General features: G+C 41.0%; 1 protein-coding gene across 2 annotated transcripts in view; it reads left to right on the top strand.

Moving 5' to 3' along the window:
* Positions 1-23,341, top strand: part of OXR1 (oxidation resistance 1) — a 447,043-nt gene that overhangs the window by 73,679 nt on the left and 350,023 nt on the right. For both annotated transcript variants that reach the window (XM_024756318.1, XM_024756317.1), the window contains exon 2: positions 4,276-4,449. In XM_024756318.1, coding sequence (XP_024612086.1) covers positions 4,427-4,449 — 23 coding nt within the window. In that variant the 5' untranslated portion in view covers positions 4,276-4,426. The remainder of the gene's footprint in view (positions 1-4,275; positions 4,450-23,341) is intronic.

The following is a 23,341-nucleotide window of genomic DNA, read 5'->3' as shown; positions in this document are numbered from 1 at the left end:
CGGGTTTGATCCCTGGTCTGGGAGGATCCCACATGCCGCAGAGCAACTAAGCCTGTGCGCCACAACTACTGAGCCTGCGCTCTAGAGCCCGTGCTGCAACTACTGAAGCCTGAGCACCTAGGGCCCTTGCTCCGCAAGAAGAGAAGCCACCACAATGAGAAGCCCACGCACTGCCGCGAAGAGTAGCGCCTGCTCAACGCGACTAGAGAAAGCCTGCACAGGAAGGAAGACCCAATGCAGCCATAAATAAATAAATTAATTAATTAATTAAATTAAAAAAAATACAAACATAGCAGGCTTTTTTTGTGTGCATTTTTCAACTCAGTAAACTTTACTGAGTACCTCAAGGTGCATATCCTTGGAGAAATAAATAAGATAGTTGTAAGATGCAAATAAAAATAAAAGATGCCAGAATACCAAGATGAAAGAGTGATTATTGTAATTTTGAATCGTCACTATGAATTTTTTTGTGTTCAAATATTTTATTTTTATAAACATCTAGGTTTAAAGTCAGAAAAATTCAACTCTTTAAGATTTTTTTTTTTTTTTACAAATCCACATTTAATATAAGCTTATTAAAATCCAAGTTGATAGTGATTGCAGGTAAAGTACATTAAGAAAAGATTATGCTTTTTAACAATATTGCCAGCACCTTAGGAAATTTTTCTGAACTTTAAAGACTAAAAACAAGACTCTCTCAAAGACAGACTTCCCTGGTGTTGCAGTGGTTAAGAATCCACCTGCCAATGCAGGGGACACGGGTTCGAGCCCTGGTCCGGGAAGACCCCACATGCCGCAGAGCAACTAAGCCCATGCACCACAACTACTGTGTACCCCAGCTACTGAAGCCTGCGCGCCTAGAGCCCGTGCTCTGCAACTAGAGAAGCCACCAAAACGAGAAGCCTGCACACGGCAAAGAAGAGTAGCCCCAGCTCACTGCAACTAGGGAAAGCCCACACGCAGCAACGAAGACCCAATGCAGCCATAAATAAATAGATAGATTAAAAAAAAACAACAAGAACAAAAAAAACTCTCTTAAAGAAAAATGAACCAGACAGAGTTAATTCAAGACTATTACAATAGGGAAGAGAGACTGAACTTAACTCTGCTGAAACAAAAGTCAGGAAGGTTTTTTAGTGCTGGGATGAGCTAGTAGAAAAATACTGGAAGATATTAGGGGGAGGTTGGTCAATGTGATTAGGCATCTGTCTTTGCTGATTGGTACTTATGAAAGTTAAGCTCCTGTCCTCCCACAGAGAGTGGGCAATAGAGTGCTATCTCCCTTTACATTTACATTTCAAAAGGATGGCTCTCAGGTCCTGGAGAAGAACATTCCTGGGTTGTAAAACTGGCCAGAGGCTGGAAGAAGGGCAGAGAATGAATTTACGATGGCAATTTTTCTAAGGTGAATGTTCTAAGAAAGGGGATGTCAGCGGCCCACAGTCAAGAAAAAGCCTGTCTAAAGTTTAGTCAGGCTGAAGGGAATGATAAGAGGCTGTCTTGGTCGACTCTTCACTTATATTAAGTAGTACCATGTACACTGACAATATTTGACCATTTTTGACCTACAAAAACAACAGTTTCATATGGCTTGATCAAAGATCCTGGATCAAATTTCTTTGCATGTTATTTCCTAATTTTGCAGAAGCAAACATATCTGGAACTGTGGTCTTTGTTATGCCCTTTATCACTCTAAAATAGAGTTGGGGATGGTTTTATATGTATTTACATAAATATAGTGTGTATACGTGTGTGTGTTTATCAAAAAGAGGTTAAAGATTAAAGTTGGCAAAAAATGCAAAAATGGATTAGCACTAAAAAAGCAGACCTCAAGGCCTTATATAGTTCTTAAGGAAATATCATAAATTTGTTTCAAAGCTTCCCATAAGTTAAAGCAAGGAAATAAGCGTAAGTTGCAATAATGCGCCCCTGTTGTTGAATAGGGTTCAAGCAAACCAGATTGAGGCAAACCAGACATTTAGAACAATGGTTTTCCCTATGTTGAGATCTGGCACATTTTTCCACTGAGTACTTGTGAGGGCAATATTTTTGTGTTGGCTAATGTTTCACCTAATAGCTGATAGCTATTAGCTGATACCTATTATTTTCTTCAGTGATGTCCCTCAGTGCAAACTCTTGGCCAAACACCAAAGTATAATTCAGTAAAAGTAATTTAGTTAGGTATTAAAATAATAACATCCAGGCATACGTTTCTCTAAAGATAGAATTAAGAATATCTAGAAGGATGAATTGTGTCAGACAGTATTACATACTTTTGGGGGGGGAGGGGAGGGGTGGTAACCAAACCCTTGATAAGAGTCAGGTAATACAGATTGTGAGAGTTTGCAGTTACCAGTTTGGGGAGCAGAATTTGGGGTTCCCATATCCTTAATAGATGTAAGCCCATATGTGTTAACAATTACCCAAGGGTAGGATGGACTTGAAAGCTTCTTGGACTGTAAGATGCTTTAAGATACAGACTTTCTAGCTGCTTACGCCACAAGCAGGCAGGGTCTATTAAAATTAGAATCCATTAGAATTATGGTACTTTCTCTGTTCCCCTATAGCTTCTTGTATACCTTTGAATGTACACAACGATTTTCAGCATGCATTTTATTTTGTTTTTTTTTTTACGTGATGGCATCTGTGTTAGACAGTGAATTCTTTGTGAGCAAAGACTATATTTTATTCATCTTTGTGTCCTTAGTACTTAGTTAGGGCCTTGTAAATAGTAGGGAACAAAAAACATTTTGTTGATTCTAGGAATGACTTAAGAAAACTGAAGAAGTTTGATATTTAAAATTGCATATCAAATATGTAAAGTTACCAGTGAACAATGGATCAATTCCACTTCCCCTCTGTCCCATGTTTGTCACTTTGCAGTAGGTGCAGCATCATAAAATATTGGGGGTAAAGGTCACAGAGTCTCAATCATGATGGCAGACAGTGCTAGTTTTCTCACAAGACCCACTTTCCCCCTCTTCCTTTCTAATAGGCACCTTGGTATTTGGTTGGACAGATGGCTGCCTAGGATAATGGCTGCATTTTCCAGTCTCCCTTAGAATAGGAGTGGTCATGTGGCTACACTCCAGTGAATGAAATGAAAGTAGAAATTTCATGCGTAAATTTTAGGGTGCATCCTTCTTTCCCTCTTCCTATTTTCTGCTGGCTGGATGCAGACACACTTCCTGGACTCAGCAGCTACTTGGAGCATGATGGGGAACCACTTGTTGAGATTGATGAAACAACAAAAAAGGAGCCTACATCTCTGGTGTCCACGGAGTTGCTATATGCACCTTGGACTTGTTAAGACTCAAGATTTGTTTTTGAAACTTGCAGCCAAACCTAGTGGTAGTAGTGTGGGGCATGTTTTCTTTAGAAATCCTTCCCAAATCTCTTGAATGGGTTGGAAGTCCCTCTTCTGTGCTCCCATGTACTCTGTGTAAACCTTTCTTATCCTATTTTATTACAAGTATCTTTTTTACATAAAACTTTTTTTGAGGGCAGGAACAATGTCTTATTCATGTGCCATTTATCTTTATCCCTGAGCTGTACCTAGGATAGACTAAATGCACATAGTATATGTTCAATGAATGTTTGTTAACACTACTGGATTAATGACCTGAACTAATGAAAGTGCCTAAAATAGTATCATGGAATTAATTGAACCCTCAGAAAATTTTTGGTTCAAGATCATAGAACACTGTACACAGTATATGCTGCAAAAAAGTGTGTGGAACTGTTTGTTATGTAAAAACACACTGCTTACCTCCCATGTGTTACTCATCATAAATTTTCATTTGCTCGGATGTAGTAATGAATGATTTTTATTAAAGCTTTGGATAGGACAACAGTTTGTGCCAAGGAGCTTTTTTTTTTTTTCCAGTATCTGCTACTGACTAATCAAGATCTTGATCTGATCTTTTTAATCACAAGTATATAAAACTGATTTAGAAAGCATAATTGATTGACCCTATGGGGAAAAAGGTCAGTGCCTCTAAAAAATATATTCTCTTCCCTCCTTGTATTCTCTACTTCAGAGAATTAACATTTTATTAACCTTTCAATTTATTTTCAAGAAAAAGCATTCAACTCATCACAAACTTGATTTAATTTTCTTTGGTTTATGACATGTCTTATATTTTAAGAAAAAAATTCATATTTTCTTTTGTGTGACTTATACCATGACAAAACTATTGACCTGGATGAAATAAACCTGTGAAAAGTTATATAGATCTGGTACTAAAGATATCATTTTCTTCCTTTTCTTTCCAGGTCTTCTCAGACTGTGAGTAACTAAGTGGTTTGTGAGTCATTGCGGTGGCCAAGCTAGAATTCCTGGTGGCCTTGTCTGCCTGATCTACTCATTCCCTACTCTGAAACCAAGAGAAGACTGTGCCACAAGAGTCCTCCAGAAATTGCTACAATGTCTGTATCTAATTTATCATGGTAAGTGAATGACATCCTAACTTTAAATGCAAATACACATATATCATGAAGCAATATTTTATAAGTTGTATGGTCAGAACTAAAACAGGGAGAGAACTTAAAAATCTGTTTTCAAGAAATTGTTGTCCTGTGTTAGGGTGAGGAAGGCAACCTAGAATTAAAAGTTTGGCACTTTCAGTACCATGGTGTCTGGGGACTCTGGAAAGGGTTCAAGCCTCCCACTGAATCTGCGTGATATCCACTGCCTTTCTTTTCAGCACACTCTGGGGGAGAGAGGGATAGGAATATAATATCCTTTCAACATTCATATCCTCTGTGATATGCCCAGATTCAGGACTAACAAGCTGTAAGCGTGGCTCTAAGGGTAGGATAGACATTTTCTCATCAATACTTTTCTTTAGATTTTCTATTTCAACAGACCTACCCAAATTAAACTGAGTAGAAATCAAATATGGAAGAGAAATTTCCTTTATAGATTGATACCTCTAAACAGCTGGCATTCTGAATAATCTTTGACTTACACTTCATGTTTAAAAGCTGTTCGTGGTTTTAAAAAGGCATGAAAATATTTTTCTGGCAAATAATCAACAACTTTTCCTTGGCAATGAAGAGCAGTACTAGCAGGGATGAATTTTAAGCCATTTTATTGAACCTTGGATTTTTTCTGTATATAAAGAGCTGAACAAGTGATATTATACAAATTCATGGTATTCAATATGTGAATGTCACAAAGACCTGGTAATCTTTTCTGTTTCCTTAAGAACCCATCTTATCCTTGTCTTCAATTTGTACTGGAACCATAGATAGCATCAGATTAAAGACTAGTTTCTGCAGTGTAATTCCATGCATTTAGTTTTAGTTAAGTAAACAATTTCTTTAGGGCAGAGGATGGAATCATCTGTTTAGATTTAGAGTAGTATTTCTGAGAGACCCGTTTTTATTGATGCCTTAGACTATGTCCTTGGGTCCCTACTGGGTGCTAAGGATCTCAGTTTGAAAAAAAATAATTGAAGAAGCTGAAATATATTCTGTAAAAAGAAAAGAAAAAAACATTTAAGTTACGAATTATTACTGCAAAATGTTTCCTTTTATATTATTATGAAAATAAAATTATCGTTAAAATTTAAAAACTAAACTATTTCTGTAAAACTTGTGAACCCATTCAAACCCCTAAAAGAATTATACGCCTGGCAGACTGTGTGTGTTGGAGGTGAATCCTCAAAAGGAAGACTGCATACCAAAGAAGAAAAAGAAAGAGGAGGAGGAAGGAGAGGGGACAGAAGAGGAGAAGAAAGAGGAGGGGGAGGGGGAGGGAGAGGGTTGGGGCAAGAGAAGATGAGTAAGAAGCAGGAGAGGGAGAGGGAGATTAAAACACACATGTGATTGCCATAGCTCAAGGTAGGCTGTGGTGTGGCCTGGTTCACAGAGTCAGGACAAGGCTGACACAGGAGCCTGTCCTTGGTTTGTACCTCAATGAACAGATACCTTGATGTGAGTGAACTCCACACAAAGAGAGAGATTGTATTTTGTGGTTCCAGTCCAATTGTCCAGCCTGGCTCTTAGAATTTAGCGGATGTTCTATAAACTTGTGCTGTGTGAATGAGTGAAAAAAAATGCAAAGGAGGTAATTCAATGGGAAATTAATGTTTTTATTCGAGAAGAGAATTAAAAATTATGAGAGTATCTTATAGATTTCATATATCTGAAATTTGTTAGAATTCTTTCCATGTTAAAGGTTCAGATTTTACAGAGATAATTCTTGGATATTTTCATTCGATGGTATCTTTAATTCTGGCCACAACTGATGTTCCATGTTAGATTTCCATATAGGGAGCTCTTAGTTTGCTTGACCAGTGTCATCCCTTCATACAACTGTGTGCCATTTGGCACTTCCATTCTCCCTCTTAGAATTTGGGCTCCCCACATACTGGCAAGAACGAAGTATGGAAAGGAAATCTAAGATATGCAAAACAAATCATTGATTTATTTCACTTACACCCAATTTAGAAATCATTAATCTTCTTTTTTCACATTAACCTTTGTAATTCTTCTTTATTTCCTAACATTTCTCATCTACAATTTGGGAAACATTATCTTATAAATATTTGAATACAGATGCATGGTAACTCATCAATTCTCTGTGAGAATTTCTCACAGATCTACATTAATTTAGTGAAATTATTATAGTCTAGGGTCTAGCTCTCTGTTTTGAAATCCAGAAACTAAGATGTGAAAATACTGACATTGGAAAATAAACTGGGTTGCCAGACTACTAATTTAAATAAAATATGTAGGTAATTTTTAAGTTTGCAGGATGCTTGCTTTGGCGTGACCAGTGCATCCTCTAACTGTTACAGAAAACTATCTGAGAATCTAAATCAGAAGTTTGGCTGATGTCACGTTGTCATGGCAAGGAGAGTTATACGCTTCCAGAGTTCAAAGGAAACAGGATAGGCTGTGCCTGGCAGGATTACCTGTCAATAAGGGATGTATCTGCCACATACCACCATCTGTTTCTCAGGGCGGCTTCTTCATGGCTAGGAGTTAGAGGAACACTGTCAGTGTTTGTCACTCTGATTCTTCTGTTCTATGTCTGCCAGGCTCTCCTCAGCTTGGCTTTCTCATTAATGTTAGCACCGCGTTTATAGTCAAAACTTACTTCAATCTGTGAATAGTTTGCTCTGCCTACCATGATTTTGTACATACCTGACCATAACCGTGTGTTGATTTTAAAATTTAACTCTGAGGCTTAATGGGAGAAGGGATGCCTAATTGTGATCCCTACACATAACCTAGGAATTTAGAAAATATAGGTTAAGATACTTACTTTCATATTTACAACTATCCAAGCAATCCTCCCAGCTTTGAAATACCAGTATAAGAAAATTGTCTTTTTACATATTAAAACCAAAAAAACTTCTTGCTCTAGAAGTTATGTGTATGACCCCTAAAAAATATAAAATAACTTGGCCCTTTCATGCAGAATCTCAAAAAGAAATACAATCTAGGAAAGTTCCAAATTTATGGGAAATTATGCAGTGTCAATCAGGAAGGAGGTTGGTGGGAATTGATTACGAGTCACACAGGGACACAAAACGGGTGTTTCATGAATCTTTGTCTTTAGTAAATAATTACCAGAGGGAGACAATGATTGAGTTGACGTTGGTTAAGATAGAGACAGAGGGATGTACAGAATCCATTGCAGACGTCCACAGACAGGTGAGAGGTTCGAGGCTATGATCTGAGGGAAAGAATAGTTGCTGGTAGCAGAGATAATTAGCAGGGGACATGAGGAGGTACAAAGAGTTGAGAAAGGATCCTATGTCTATAGCACAAAGAGGGAAAAGCGATGATGCCGAGAAGCGCTTGGAAGAAATTTCAGTGCTTCCTTTTCTGATAATCATCCTCAATCCCTCCTTTTAAAAATGTTTTTATAAGATATATATATATGTACATATATAATATATATAAACATTTATATGTACATATATGTAATGTTTTAAAACATACACTTTTTACAACGTGCAATCTACGTAAATATTATCAAGAGTGAACATTTACATGGCATTTACCATGTACTAGGCACTTTTTTTTAGATACTTTGTCCATATACTCCTCACAACAACCTTCTTAGGAACGTAATATTGTTATTTGCATTTCCACAAATGGAAAAGTTAGGCGCAGAAAGTTAAGTAATTTGCCCAATATGATACAGCCACTGAGTAGAGAGTTAGGAAATGAAGGCCGCCAGCCATTTAGTGCTCCTAACCACTAAACTACCCGTGTAAAACCAAAAACTCTCGGTGTGAAAACAGTATCCCTGCTCTGCGCGTGTGGCTTCAAAGCAAGCGCCCTAGTTCCCATTTCCAACCAGAATGCTTCCCTTAATTTCCTCCAATAGGGATATCCTGGCATCTGTCCTGGACGGAAGGGGGTGTGCGGACCAGGAACCCTAGCAGGCGTTAGCGAGGCAGGATGTGGAATGAGCCCCCTGATTTCTGAGGGGCGGTAAGGAGGTTGTTGCTAGCAGAAACTTAGTTCCAAAATTCCATAAAGTGAGCTAACTACTAAACTACTAAATATACTACTAAATGTAAATCTTAGTTCCACTTGTTATGTTACAGGCTAGAAATTGTCAGGTTTTCAGCGTAATACCAAAGAAGCACAACAGAGAGATGCCAGCTCTTTGCTGTAGTTCAACTGAAGTGGCTCTTCAAGTGCGCGTCTCATAGAGACCCTCCACTACTAAATCCAGTACTTTCTGCCTCCCCAGACCATCTTGCACCCTCAGCTTCCATTATTTTAGTGTTACTGTACATATGTAGGTCAGTATTTAGAGAGAGATTCTAGTGGCGGCTCAACTTACTTTGCCAAATGGCATCTCTTTGACCCCAAATTATTTTTCATTGTGATATCTGCAGACACTTCAGCTTTTGCCCTATGGTATCTTAAAGACATTATGGCACCTGACAGAGGTGAAGGTAACTCAACTAGAGCCAGGTAGGGGAGGAAGAGGATAGTGGGTGAAAGCAAGAAGCCAAATAGGCAGTCAAAATCAGTTGAGCATCTGTAATGTGCCATGTGCTAAACACAGCGGTGTTGGTGGAAAGTAATAACTGCTCTTCTAGGAGCTTATAGTTTGGCTAGGAAGACTAAGTGAGGTTGACCCTTGAACAACGTGGGTTTTAACTGCACGGGTTCGCTTATATGGGAATTTTTTTCAATAAATACAGTTGGCCCTCAGTATCTGCATATGTGGAAACTGCAGATGTGAGGGCCCACTACTGGACTCGAGCTTGGTGGATTTTGATATCCTTGGCAGGTCCTGGAATCAATCCCCTGCAGATAGCGAGGGAGATGACTGTAATCAAATAACTGATTTAATGTGATAAGCGCTCTAAGAGGATGTCCAGGGTGTTTTGAAAATCAAAATGGGTATTTGTTTTTTCTTCTTGGGAAGAAATGCCTTTTTTTTTCAGAAATACAAATGCACATCTTGCATTTGTTTCTAAAAATTAAGAAATATGCTAGTTACAAAGAGTTAAACGTTCTACAATTATAAAGCAGAAATAAAAAATGAACTAAATCCTGTCATTCATAGAAAGCCACTGTTATAAGTGTGAGATATACTCTTTTCTACATATACTCACATCTTTTTGCAAAAATGGACTCAAACCATGCATGATACTTTGCCATCTTCTGTTTTCACTGAACAGTTTCTACAGCCATCTCTATTTGAAGGGTATAAAGTGACATCATCACGTGTAAAGTCTCGTGACATTGTATGGCAGTACTGTTATTTATTTCAGCCATCCAGATTGGACCTTCATATGTTTTCTAATTTTTGTTTTTACTATTGTAAATATTGATACTTCTCGTGAGATGAAAATTATTCAAACATTGCTGGGTCACAAGGTACTGTGCCATTCAGAGTACCTGGCAAGGCCCTATCTTGTTGCAGCTCCTGGAACTGCAGACATCAAGGCTATGGAGAAAATATGGGATTTCTGAGAAAGTGTCTTCTCTGCTCATCTCCTTTTTTATTTTAGAAAAGGACCCATCATGTATGCTAACCCTTTCACCAGATGTTTCACCTCACTAACATTGAAAATGTGCTGATAATTGTCAAAGAAATATTTTCTTATATTTGACTAATAGAATTTTATCAAAAGTCAACAAAATATTCTATCACACATGCCCATAGGTTGGAAATATAACAAAAGTCTGAATTCTGTAAGTTATTGAGATATTGACTAAATTTAGAAGCAGTGAATGGTTTTTACTGAATATGCCTGTAGTATAAAATGCTATTATGAATGTGGGGAAGTTCAGTAATGCTGTAATAGGAGATTAAAACTAATTTGAATTATCTTCTTTATACAAATATAGTGTGTTAGAATCCTAGAATTGAAAAAGATGCAAAATTTGGTTTGTCAGATTATTCACATTATTTATAATATTTTTATCTAAGAAATGTATCATTCCATATCATTCTTTGGCACCTGCATTTAGGAGAAAAAAAAATTCTGGAGAGATGGAGCAGCCTGTTTATTCTAAGGAAGGGGGAGAAAGGGAAGAATCAGGATCTTTCCTCAAATTGGGAGATTGGGATTGACACATGTATACTATTGATACTATGTGTAAAATAGACAACTGCTGGGAACATACTGCATAGCACAGGGAACTCTACTTAATGCACTGTAGTGTCCTAAATGGAGGGGATATATATATATATATATATGTATGGCTGATTCATTTTGCTGTGTAGTGGAAGCTAACACAACATTGTAAAGTAACTATACTCCAATAAAAACTAATTAAAAAAAGAAATAAATATTAAAAAAATTGCCTTAGCCACTTTACTGCAAACTACTTGTCCTATTTACACTGTTAAATAGTAAGCTCTCAGGGACAGGCTCTGTAGTGGCAGAGGAAGTAGAGATTTGAATTGTCTCTATTTCTGGAGGGATCAGAACCCACAGGGAGGAAAAATGTGGTTAAGTAGAGATTGCAAGAGAAGTTTTGATCCTGAGTTTTACAGTAAACGTTAAAAGTCAATTGTCAACAGCCTACTATTGGAGAAGAGGGAAAAAATAAAAAGGTTACCCATAAATATAAAGCTAATACTTTGAACTGAAAAAAAGATGAGAGCTTCTGAGTGATAGTACAGGCTTAGCTGGTTAGGTACTGTGAGTATTTCTCAGTGTGGTAAGTGCATGTTGAATGAATGACTAGTATATTAAGGTACTGGGAAGAGAGAGTATATGTATGTGTATATATATATATATATATATACACATTCTTTTTCATATTCTTTTCCATTATGCTTTATCACAGGATATTGAATACAGTTCCCTGTGATATACAGTAGGACTTTGTTGTTTATCCATTCTATATATAATACATCTGCTCATCCCAAACTCCCAGCCTTTCCCTCCCCCAACCGCCCGCTCCCCACAACCATAAATCTGTTCTCTATGTCTGTGAGTCTGTTTCTGTTTCTTAGATAAGTTCATTTGTGTCATGTTTTAGATTCCACATATAAGTGATATAGTATGGTATTTGTCTTTCTCTTTCTGACTTACTTCACTTAGTATGATAATCTCTGGGTCCATCCATGTTGCTGCAAATGGCATTATTTCATTCTTTTGTATGGCTGAGTAGTATTCCATTGTATATAGGTACATCTTCTTTATCCACTCCTCTGTCGATGGACATTTAGGTTGTTTCCATGTCTTGGCTATTGTGAGTCGTGGAGTTCAGCTTGATTTTAAAACTATTCCAGTTCAACTGAGAAAAAAAAAAAATCAAACACTTTTCAGGTCAATTGGATTGTCATTAAAAGAGTTAGATTTATTCATTTATACTTGTTTTTATGTTTTTTTCTAAAGAATAGGTTTATTGTTATGAGTTGTATAGGAATCTAAAAATAATTCCTGTACAGAGATAAATTAGTATATTTTAATTGCATTATTTTTATGTAAATTAGAATATTTTATGGTTATATTCATGCATTTCTTCATTCAACAAATATTTTGAGTGCCTACAATGTGCAGTTTTCAGTACTGTGGATAGAATAATAAATGAAACAAGCCCCTACTCTCATTAAAAATACATTCTAGTGCTGAAGACAAATTAACAAATTAACAAATATGTTTTATAATATCAGATAGTGGTAAGGATTTTTTTTGATTTGTATGTGTTTTATTCTATATTAGTCTCTTAAATCAAATAGAAAACAAAAAGTGGAGCTACAAACCTAAATTACGATAGTACTAGCTTTTCTCATCGCCTGTCTATCTACTTTTACCAGAGGTCTTTATTTCTTCATAAGGCTTTGACTCCAACCTGAAGAACTCCCTGTGGCAGGCAGGTCTGGTGGTTAAGAACTCTCTCGACTCTTGGTTAACTGGGAATGTCTTGTTTTCTCCCTCATTTTCAAAGGAAAGTTTTGCTAGATATAGGATTCTTGGTTGACGGTTTCTTTCCTTCAACACTTCAAGTACATTGAGCCATGCCATCTGGCCTCCGAGGCTCCTGATGAGAAATCTGCTCACAACCTTCCTGGCAAATCTTCTCTCAGCTTCATAGACTTTCATAATGTACCTTATCGTGTCTTATGCAACAGAACATTTTGTATAGTATCGTGAAGTCAGTTAAGTTGTAACATTATTTTGAGACCAGAATTTAAGGAAAAGGAATTGAATATTTCAAGTGTAGACATTATGAGGTCTTTAAAACTATTACACATTTTCAAACTAGAAATAAAAAGACCACTGAAGTATCCTGCAGGTTTTAATTTATAACAAAGTGAATACCAATATCTAATAACACACGTACAGAAAAATTTCTTTGGGATCCCTTTTCCTAAGTGTAAAGGGGCCTTGAACTCAAAAAGTGAGAAAAACCACTGTGGTTTATCCCCAGCGGTGATGGGTCCATTTCTTGCTCTGACCTCAGAATGCCCCACTGTGATGTAATTCACAAGAACCCAGCTGGGTGCAGGTATTTTGTCCTTAGAGCCCAGAAAGCTGCTTTTGGTGACCTGACGGCCTTGGACCCACAGTTAGCTTGTTTTTTCCTTGTTTCTGCCATTTTGTTGATTTTTTTTACTCTTTTCTCTACCCTTTTTGATTTTTCTCATTTTTCTTTGTTCTTTGCCTTTTTCTCGTTTTTCTTTATTTTTCTCTCTTTATCATTTCTTTTAGTTTTAAATTTGTTCTTCTCAGTTTTTTGGTGTTTCCTTTCCATTTCTTCTGCATTCCTTTGTGCCTTTGTTCTCTTTCTCATTTTTATCTTACTTTTAGTTAGTCCTGCAAGCTTAGCACAGTTAGCACAGTCAGTACTGTTGGTATAGTTGGCGTCGTTGGTGTAGTTAATACTCTATTAGCATAGGTAGTGTAGTTAGTACTAGTCAGCGCTGTTGGTACAGTTAGCACTGTTAGTTAGCATAGTTAGCATTGCTAGTTAGTGCTGTCAGTCAGTGTCGTTAGCAGGTCACCATGACGGAGGGCCTCACAGCCAACTCTGCTGACATGGAGGCTCATATTGATGATTACGAGATCCTCCACACCATTGGTGAAGGCACCTTCGCTAAAGTGAAGCTGGCCCGGCACATTCTGACCGGGACACAGGTGGCTGTCAAGGTCATTAAGAAAAGGCGTCAGAGCTCATCAACTTTCCAGGAACGTTTCCGGGAAGTGTGCAACATGAAGGCTCTGAATCACCCCAATATTGTAAAACTGCTGGGGGTGATTGACACGGAGGAGACATTGTTCCTCGTGATGGAGTACCTCAGTGGGGGGGACATGTTCAGCTATTTAGTGAACCATGGCCGTATGACAGAGGCGGAGGCCCGAGGCCCGTTCCAGCAGCTGGTCTCCGCCCTGCAGCACTGCCACCAGAGGGGTATCGTGCACCGGGACCTGAAGCCACCGAATCTCCTCTTTGATTCTAACATGAATCTAAAACTGACAGACTTTGGCTTCAGCAACAAGTTTGATGACACTGCCAAACTGGACACGATCTGCGGCACACTCCCGTATGCTGCCCCAGAACTCTTGCTGGGGCAGAGCTACAGCGGCCCTGCGTTGGATGTGTGGAGCCTGGGAGTAGTGCTCTACACCATGGTAACTGCATGCCGGCCCTTTGTGGGAAAAGACGCCCACGAGCTGCGGAAGCAGATCCTACAAGGGCAGTACCCCATCCCACCTTACCTGTCTTTGGAGATAAGGGGTCTATTACAAAAAATGATTGCCCTCAACCCCAGTGACAGAGGCACCTTACCTGACCTCATGAGGCACCCCTGGGTGAACATGGGCCAGAAGGAGCCACTCCAGCCACCCTGTGAAGAGGACCCAGAGGTGACAATGGTGAGGACTCTGGGCATGACTCGCGATCAGATCCAGGACCCAGGAACAGGCAGTATGAGCTCCATGAAACAAATGGTGGGGTCCTCCATCATAACTGTGAGGCCCTTGCCTTCCAGGGACCTCAGTGGCAGTGAACGTGAGCCTTCTTCAAGCTCTGAGTTGTCCACCCTGATAACCAGATGGCTCTACCAGGGAGAAAATCTGCAGCTGCAGGAAGACCAGCAGGCAGGACAGAAGACCGGTGAGCCTGCCTGGCCCCCTCCCAGCCTGCAGTCAACGACTGCCACCCCCAGCCCAGCCCACCAGTGTGGCCCTGGGACATCCCCCTCCACCAGCAGCAGGATTGGAGCCCCAGAGGGAACCAGCTGCCCTCCGGGGGTGTCCAACATTGGAAGGTCCTCCCACGCTGGGCAGCCTGAGAGTATGTCCTCATCCACTCCCTCTGGCCACAGCCAGAAAAAGCAAGGGGTGGCTAGGAGAATCTGGAAGTTTACATTAAAACGTCTTTGTTGCAAGCTACCCTGCGAGAGGTGTCATAATAAAGTGAACCCGTCTGAACCCCATGGATGACCGAGGCAGGAAGGTCAGGCCGCCGCGCTCCCTGGGACCCAGTCCAGTGGAAGATGAGTGTGTTCTCTGCACGGCCTTCAGAAGCATTGTATCCAAGACCCTGGCCAGCTCAGAGGATGGTCCGGAGCAGCCCAGGCGACTGAAAGAGAGGCCACCGTGGCTGCAGGTCCGCCCCTCAATCCCCACCCGGGTGAAACTTCAGAGACTGGACCGTCATTCCTGGGGCACGTCTCCCTTCCCCCACTCTTCTGTCTTCCGTGTTGGTGGGGGAGGGGGATAGTTCTTGTTCGAAGAACTCCTTGGTTCTTCCAATTCTAGTTAATAAACTTGATGCTCCAGAAAGATGTATCACGCTGTGCTTTGCACCGTCCCTGGAGAGAACTGGGGCTGTGCGTTTTCCAGTTAGACAAGTGTGTAGCCATGTAGTGCCCGGAGTTAATCAGAACAACTAAAGGGGAAAATGACCTGAGAGAATTAGCACAGTGACTCCCAGCAGCAACAACTGCTGCACTGCAGGGCAGAAATGCAGGAAGTGTGAAGTACCTTCCTGCACTAACATTACCGAACATTTTCAGAAGGGCCGAGGGGAACTTTTGGTCCCTGCAGCCTGTGTTAATTACAACAGAGAGGCCCACGAAAGGATAAGAAGGTCCCGTGAACCAGCCTGTGCGCGGTGTGGTAAGGTCCCTGTGCAGCCGAGTTTCATGACGGTCGCGCAGCAGTTGGGCTCTCCTCTTCCCCCGTGCGGAGGGGCCCTGATGCATGGGTTTATTTTATTTTTTTGATGTACACCATTTTAAAAGTCTTTATTGAATTTGTTACAATATTCCTTCCGTTTTATGTTTTGGTTTTTTTGGCCGTGAGGCACGTGGGATCTTGGTCCCTGACGAGGGATCCAACCCGCACCCCCTGCCCTGGAAGGCAAAGTCTTCACCACCTGACCGCCAGGGAAGTCTCTTTTTTAATTTCATCGTTTTGATGCATGGGTTGGACCACGGGGACTGGATGATTATACTAGATGATCATACTCTCAAAACACTAGATTTGTCAGCGTTCCCTGGTTCCCTGGTTCAATAAGCCCTTGAACACACGGGTGACTGGAGCAGGGTCTTCTTCCCAGAGGCCTCTCTCTGGGGGCACATGCTCTCGGAGGCATCACCTGCACAGTCCCATGGGCTCTCGTCCGTTTACAGGTCACTTGCCGACTGCGGAATCCTTCACCACAGGACACAGAGCACTCTGACCACGTGCCCGTGAACCACCTAAGAACAAATACTCGAGGGGCAGTCCCAGATGTTACAGGGCTGGACCCAGCCATCGGCTCCTGGAGGTGCTCACAGAAGGCCTCACTCACTTCCTGCCCGTTGGCCATTACGCACTGGGGTCTCTGAACACGGGCTCCCAAGTGGCCGCAAGTGGCACAACAATGTGTCCAGCCACCAAGCTCCCAGAAAGTCTCCAAAGCCCCACCCATCTATTGCACTTGTAAATACCACATTTCCCTGGTCTGGAGAGAAGTAAAGGTGAGAATCATCTGTGTCCTCCAAGCCGGTGCTCCAGTCACACTTGCTCTCCTTGCTCAGAATTTGGATTCACTTGGGATTCAGTCTCTCTCTCTGCTCTTTCTTCTAGCACTTTAGAAGTAAAAAGAGTTCCCGTGAGTGCATTAATCTTTTGCATAATGTAGTGAGATGGCACTGGATTTCATAGTGATCCCTCGGACCTGTTCATCCTCTCTGCTGTCCACGTACCTTAACTTGCGTGCCAGGCGGCTGGAGATGATACCATTGCTAGATATAAGACAGTCAGCCAGAGTAGCTTTTCCATGGTCAACATGAGCCAAAACACAGATATTCCTGATGTTAGCCATGTTTTTCTGGAGTTGAATCATCTTATCCAAACTATTGAGCACCACGGTCACTTATTTCCTGTGACGGCTGCCGCCGCCCAGCCAGCCCAGAGCGAATCACAGCGCCGACCACCCAGTCTCCTGTCTCTTCAGGGAGGCAGATCTTGTTCTCCCATCTCCTCGCTCAGCTGCCTTACGAATAAACCTTCTCTTTGCTGCAGACCTCGGGGTCTCACTGTTTTGACTTGCTGTGCATCTCGACTTCCTTGTTCTTCTCTTCGTTTCCGCCCATTGAACTTCTCCCATTGCTGGCCGTCTCCCGGGTGGGGATTACAGAAATCTGGTGGAGGGGCATACTGGCAGGGCTGTGAGTGGCCAGTTCCTGACTGGATGCCTTCTCTCTTCACTCGCCCTGAGGGGCCCACCTGCACAATTGTTCATATGCAGGCATTGCCAAGCTCAGTTGAAATACAGCAGTGTCTTGTTTAATCCCAGCACAACATCTGAGGACATTGTCTCAGAACTCCTCGTGGGTACATTTCCTCTGGGAGGGAGCTGTGAAGGAGGAAAGGTTTCCACACACTAGGAAGTCCCTTCGCGGGCGGAGACTGCGGGTGGCGGAGGGGGAGAGCTTCGAAGCCATGGAGGAGAGCGCAGCAACAGGGGTGCGGAGGGCAAAGCAGAGAGATTCCCGCACAGAGGATCGGTGCTGACTGGCACTCACCAGCCCGAGAGGCTTGTCTGCTTACCCACCGGGGCGGGCGGGGCTGGGATCTGAGGCTCGGGCTTCGGAGGAGGTCGGATCCCAGGGAGAGGACTCGTGGTGTGAACACACCCTGCAGGGGTTAGTGAACCACGGCTAGCCGGGAGGGAGTCCGGGAAAAAGGACCCGCCGAAGAGGCAAGACTTTCTCTTCCCTCTTTGTTACCTGGTGCGCGAGGCGAGGGGGTTAAGAGCGCTGCTTAAAGGAGCTCCAGACACGGGCGCGAGTTGTGGCTAAAAGCGCGGACCCCAGAGACGTGCATGAGACGCTAAGGCTGCTGCTGCCGTCACCAAGAAGCCTGTGTGCGAGCACAGGTCACTATCCACACCAGCCTTCTGGGGAGCCTGTGCAGCCCGCCACTGCCAGGGTCTTGGGATCCAGGGACACCTTCCCCCAGTGGTAAGGATTTTGAAGAATAATCAGCAGAGTGAAAATATAGAGTGATGGCAGGCATGGGGAATTGGTGAAGAAAAGCCTCTTTGACAGGTGGCACTTAAGTAGAAAGGGAATGAGCTATACAGCTTCCAGAGGAAAGCCATTTCAGGCAGAGAAACAGAAGGACAAAGGCTCTGAGACTGAAATGTACCTGGTGTGTTTGAGGAATCATCAAGGAAGCTAGTTTGGTGGAAACAACCAATAGAGGGGAGAGTCCTAGGAACTGACTGAGCTTGGAGAGGTAGCAGGGACCATGTAGGTCACCAGAAAGACTGAATTATATTCTAAGTGTGATGGAAAACCTTGCCCTCACTTATCACATTATAGGCAAAAGTTCACATAAAATATAAATTTAGAGAAATTCAGTGTTGGGGAGAATTGAGTGTTGAGACCAGAGTCTTAATCTGATTTCTATTTAATAGGACCTCTCTGTGATCTACAGATTTTATTAAAAGAGTTTATATTATGTTCTGAATATAAACATACAGCAGATATGATTAATGAGATGTAATAATGAAAGGTTTTTAATGAAAAACCTTTTTTCAGGAAAATAGTCTGTGTCTCCTTACTATCCATTTCAAAAGATCCAACAAATCTGATACATCTGAATAATTAGGGGCATGATATAAAAGAGATTTCATCCACAGAAATGTTCTATCTTGCATTAAGGAGCCTATCAGAAGAAGGTGAATGAATGCTTTGGTAAATTGTGGAAATTGAGAATATAATATCAATTATCGGACCTTTGGGTTCAAGATGGCAGAGTAGAAGGACGTGCACTCACTCGCTCTTGCAAGAGCACCAGAATCACAACTAACTGCTGAACAGTCATCGAAAGGAAGACACTGGAACTCACCAGAAAACACACCCCACATCCAAAGACAAAGGAGAAGCCACAATGAGACAGTAGCAGGGGCGCAATCACAATAAAATCAAATCCCATAACCGCTGTGACTCACAAACTGGAGAACACTTATACCACAGGAGTCCACCCACTGGAGTGAAGGCTCTGCGCCCCACGTCAGGCTTCCCAACCTGGGGGTCCAGCAACAGGAGGAGGAATTTCCAGAGAATCAGACTTTGAAGGCTAGCGGGATTTGATTGAAGAGCTTCAACAGGACAGGGGGGAAACAGAGACTCCACTCTTGGAGGGCACACACAAAGTAGTGTGTGCATCAGGACCCAGGGGGGAAGGAGCAGTGACCCCACAGGATACTGAACCAGACCTACCTGCTAGTGTTGGAGGGTCTCCTGCAGAGGCAGGGGGTGGCTGTGGCTCACCATAGGGACAAGGACACTGGCAGCAGAAGTTCTGGGAAGTACTCCTTGGCATGAGCCCTCCCAGAGTCCACCACCAAAGAGCCTGTAGCCTCCACTGCTGGGGCGCCTCAGGCCAAACAACCAACAGGGAGGGAACCCAGCTCCACCCGTTAGCAGACAAGCAGATTAAAGTTTTACTGAGCTCTGCCCACCAGAGCAACACCCAGCTCTACCCAACACCAGTCCCTCCCATCAGGAAGCTTGCACAAGCCTCTTAGAAAGCCTCATCCACCAGAGGGCAGACAGCAGAAGCTAGAAGAACTACAATCCTGCAGCATGTGGAACGAAAACCACATTCACAGAGAGATAGACAAAATGAAAATGCAGAAGGCTATGTACCAGGTGAAGGAAAAAGATAAAACCCCAGAAGAACAAGTAAATGAAGTGGAGATAGGCAACCTTCCAGAAAAAGAATTCAGAATAATGATAGTGAAGATGATACAGGACCTTGGAAAAAGAACGGAGGGAAAGATCGAGAAGATGCAAGAAATGTTTAACAAAGACCTACAAGAATTAAAGAACAAGCACCTAGAAGAATTAAAGAACAAGCAAACAGAGATGAACAGCACAGTAACTGAAATGAAAAATACACTGGAAGGAATCAATAGCAGAGTAACTGAGGCAGAAGAAAGGATAATTGACCTGAAAGACAGAATGGTGGAATTCACTGCTGTGGAACAGAATAAAGAAAGAAGAATGAAAAGAAATGAAGACAGCCTAAGAGACCTCTGGGACAACATTAAATGAACCAACATTCGCATTATAGGGGTCCCAGAAGGAGAGGAGAAAGGACGCGAGAAAATATTTGAAGATTACAGTCGAAAACTTTCCTAACATGGGAAAGGAAATAGCCACCCAAGTACAGGAAGCGCAGAGAGTCCCAGGCAGGATAAACACAAGGAGAAACACACCGAGACAGATAGTAATCAAATTGACAGAAATTAAAGACAAAAAAGAATTATTAAAAGCAACAAGGGAAAAACGACAAATAACATACAAAGGAACTCTAATAAGGATAACAGCTGATTCCTCAGCAGAAACTGTACAAGCCAAAAGGGAGTGGCATGATATATTTAAACGAGAGAATCTACAACCAAGATTACTCTACCCGGCAAGGATCTCATTCAGCTTTCATGGAGAAATCAAATGCTTTACAGACAAGCAAAAGCTAAGAGAATTCAGCACCACAAAACCAGCTCTACAAAAAATGTTAAGGGAACTTCTCTAAGTGGGAAACACAGAGAAGAAAAGGACCTACAAAAACAAACCCAAAACAATTAAGAAAATGGTAATAGGCACCTGCCTATTGATAATTACCTTAAATGTGAATGGATTGAATGCTCCAACCAAAAGACACAGGCTGGCTGAATGGATACAAAAACAAGACTCACATATATGCAGTCTACAGCAGACCCACTTCAGACCTAGGAACATATACAGACTGAAAGCGGGGGGATGGAAAAAGATATTCCATGCAAATGGAAATCAAAAGAAAGCTAGAGTAGCAATACTCATATCAGATAAAATAGACTTTAAAATAAAGAATGTTACAAGAGACAAGGAAGGACACTACATAATGATCAAGGGATCAATCCAAGAAGAACATATAACAATTATAAATACATATGCACCCAACATAGGAGCACCTCAATACATAAGGTAAATGCTAACAGCTATAAAGGAGGAAATGGACAGTAACACAATAATAGTGGGGGATTTTAACACCTCACTTACACCAATGGACAGATCATCCAAACAGAAAATTAATAAGGAAACACAAGCTTTAAATGACACAATAGACCAGATAGATTTAATTGATATTTATAGGTCAAAAAAAAAAAAAAAAAAAAAAATTACATTTTCTTTATCAGAGAACATTAAAGTTTTTCTACTGGTGGTTCCACAAACTCATTTTTTATTATGAACAAAATCAGTTAGTTCATCGCTCCATGCTACTTAACTTATTAATGCAACTCCCAAGTAATAAGAAATATCTATATTTCATGATAACTAGACTTGAACTCTTGAATGTGTTTTGAGTCTCCAGAATTGTACAGTTAACTGCTCTCACATTCACCTTGACAGAGGTCACATAAATGATATCTGGTGAACTGAAACTGCTAATTATAGAAACCGCGTTCAATTCAAGTGAACATTTTCCTTTGATCTAGGTCTGCTTAGATAAAATGGTGCATGATTTTACAACTTCCGTGCTAAATATTCAGGCCAGCTCAGCGACAGTTGCAGAGAGAGAATAACCTCCTCTGACAGATGATTTCTAAAGAGCCGGCCGCACCAGGCCTCCCTTGTTCAGTTGAGAGCTCATGGTAGAAAGTGCAAGTTCTGACACTCCACCATCTTTTCTGACAGGTACCTTTCACGCAGGGGAGATGCTGTTGTTCCAGATGGTTTTTCAGCTTTATGCACAGTGGCTTTGTGGACTCCTGCTGTAACTGAAAATTGGTTTTACGCCAACATTTGACAAAGAAATTAGATTAGGTTAACTACTCTTTGGTTTTAGATTACTGATATAAAGTGCTTTCATGAATATGACAGAAGAAATTGAAATTCAAGTTAAGTGATGTCCCCAGGTAAATTTTCATTTAGACATTTTCCCTGAGGTTTTTATAGTATCATAAACTTACATTCAGATACAGAATTTGCATAGAATCAGGCTCATTGAAATTTTGATGATCTTTTTCAATCTATAATATTCTTTTTAGTGTTTTTATGGAAAACTAGCTAGATATTTGAAGTGACTGTAAAGATGATGATATGAAAAGATTTGAAAGGCATCTGTTAATTTATCTGCATGGTGAAAGCATTCATTATGTTTATTACTTCTGGGTTCTCATGAACTGAGTAAGAGAAAGTAATTTTCTTGAAGTGAGGATTTGCTTGATATCCCTCCATAATTTTTCCAAGTTCTAAGCATTTGGAGAATAAAACAGACATATCAAGTACATACTATATTTGGCAGGTTGTAAATGTGATTGATTGAAGCATTGAGCTATAGCTGTTACCAGAACATATATTATGAGATGTCTGAAACTTCAGCTTCCCAGTTAGCATGTATCTGGACAGCCAACTGCTAGGACAGAGATGAGGTCATCTTGCACATTGTTGGCACCTGGTACTCACCAGATGCTTTGCACTCATAACTAGCTGAACGTTCACCAGAGCATTCAGTCTAATTCCCCAGGCACTGTAAGGGACAGGATATATATAGTATGGGTGGAAAATCTTGTTTTAAAAAAAGTCCAACATTGGAACAGCAGGTAAAGTGATTTGACTGTCATAAAGCTAGTCTGTGTCTAATGTATGATAATGTAAGAACTTTCCTGATATTTGAGAAAATAAAACAGCTCTGTTCCCGTCCTGTGATCTTGATTTTTAACCTCTACACTCCGGAGAAATTTCCTCAGATCCGTGTTCTGTCATCTTCTGCTTTTCCTGACTATCTCTTAGCCTTTTCACATCACCATAAATTATTGGCTGGCGCTGGCAGAGTATTTGCCTAAAATCATAGACCATTTTTGAGAAGGAAGCTGTGAGGTCACGTAGGGCATTGGTTACAGAGTTGGGGTTCATGGACACAGGGCAGTCAGTGACGAGCCATCTTGTTACCAAATGAGAAAAATAAAGATAATATCAGACTAATTTTGCTAAATTTCTTTTTTTATCTGAAATGATTATTTGATATTAAAATGGTCTTTTATGCAAAGAAGGTGATAATAAATAATAGTCATTATCCCTAATTAAGAAAAGCAGAAGTATTTAGCCTAAAATACTAAGTGGATGTCCAATTTTAATTTTCAGCTTTATGGTTCTATGAATCTGAGTCTGGGAACTACTGACCTAGTTCAGATAATTACCCAAGCCATGGATCCCATCAACAGAAATCCTAAGTAGTGATAATTCAGCCTTTTCTCAGCACCCTTCCTGTGAGTCCCCAGCCTAATGGGCTGCTCATATGAATTTGGGCTTTCTAATTATTACAAGTTTTCCTCTACATTGGCTCTAAGTCTACTACTCTAATTAGTAGTTCATCATTTTACCTAAAGCCATATATGCTGTGTCTAA

The sequence above is a fragment of the Neophocaena asiaeorientalis genome, unplaced genomic scaffold, assembly GCF_003031525.2.
Source record: "Neophocaena asiaeorientalis asiaeorientalis breed wild unplaced genomic scaffold, Neophocaena_asiaeorientalis_V1.1 scaffold496, whole genome shotgun sequence".
Classification (NCBI taxonomy): domain Eukaryota; kingdom Metazoa; phylum Chordata; class Mammalia; order Artiodactyla; family Phocoenidae; genus Neophocaena; species Neophocaena asiaeorientalis.
This window is presented reverse-complemented; position numbering and strand designations above follow the sequence as displayed.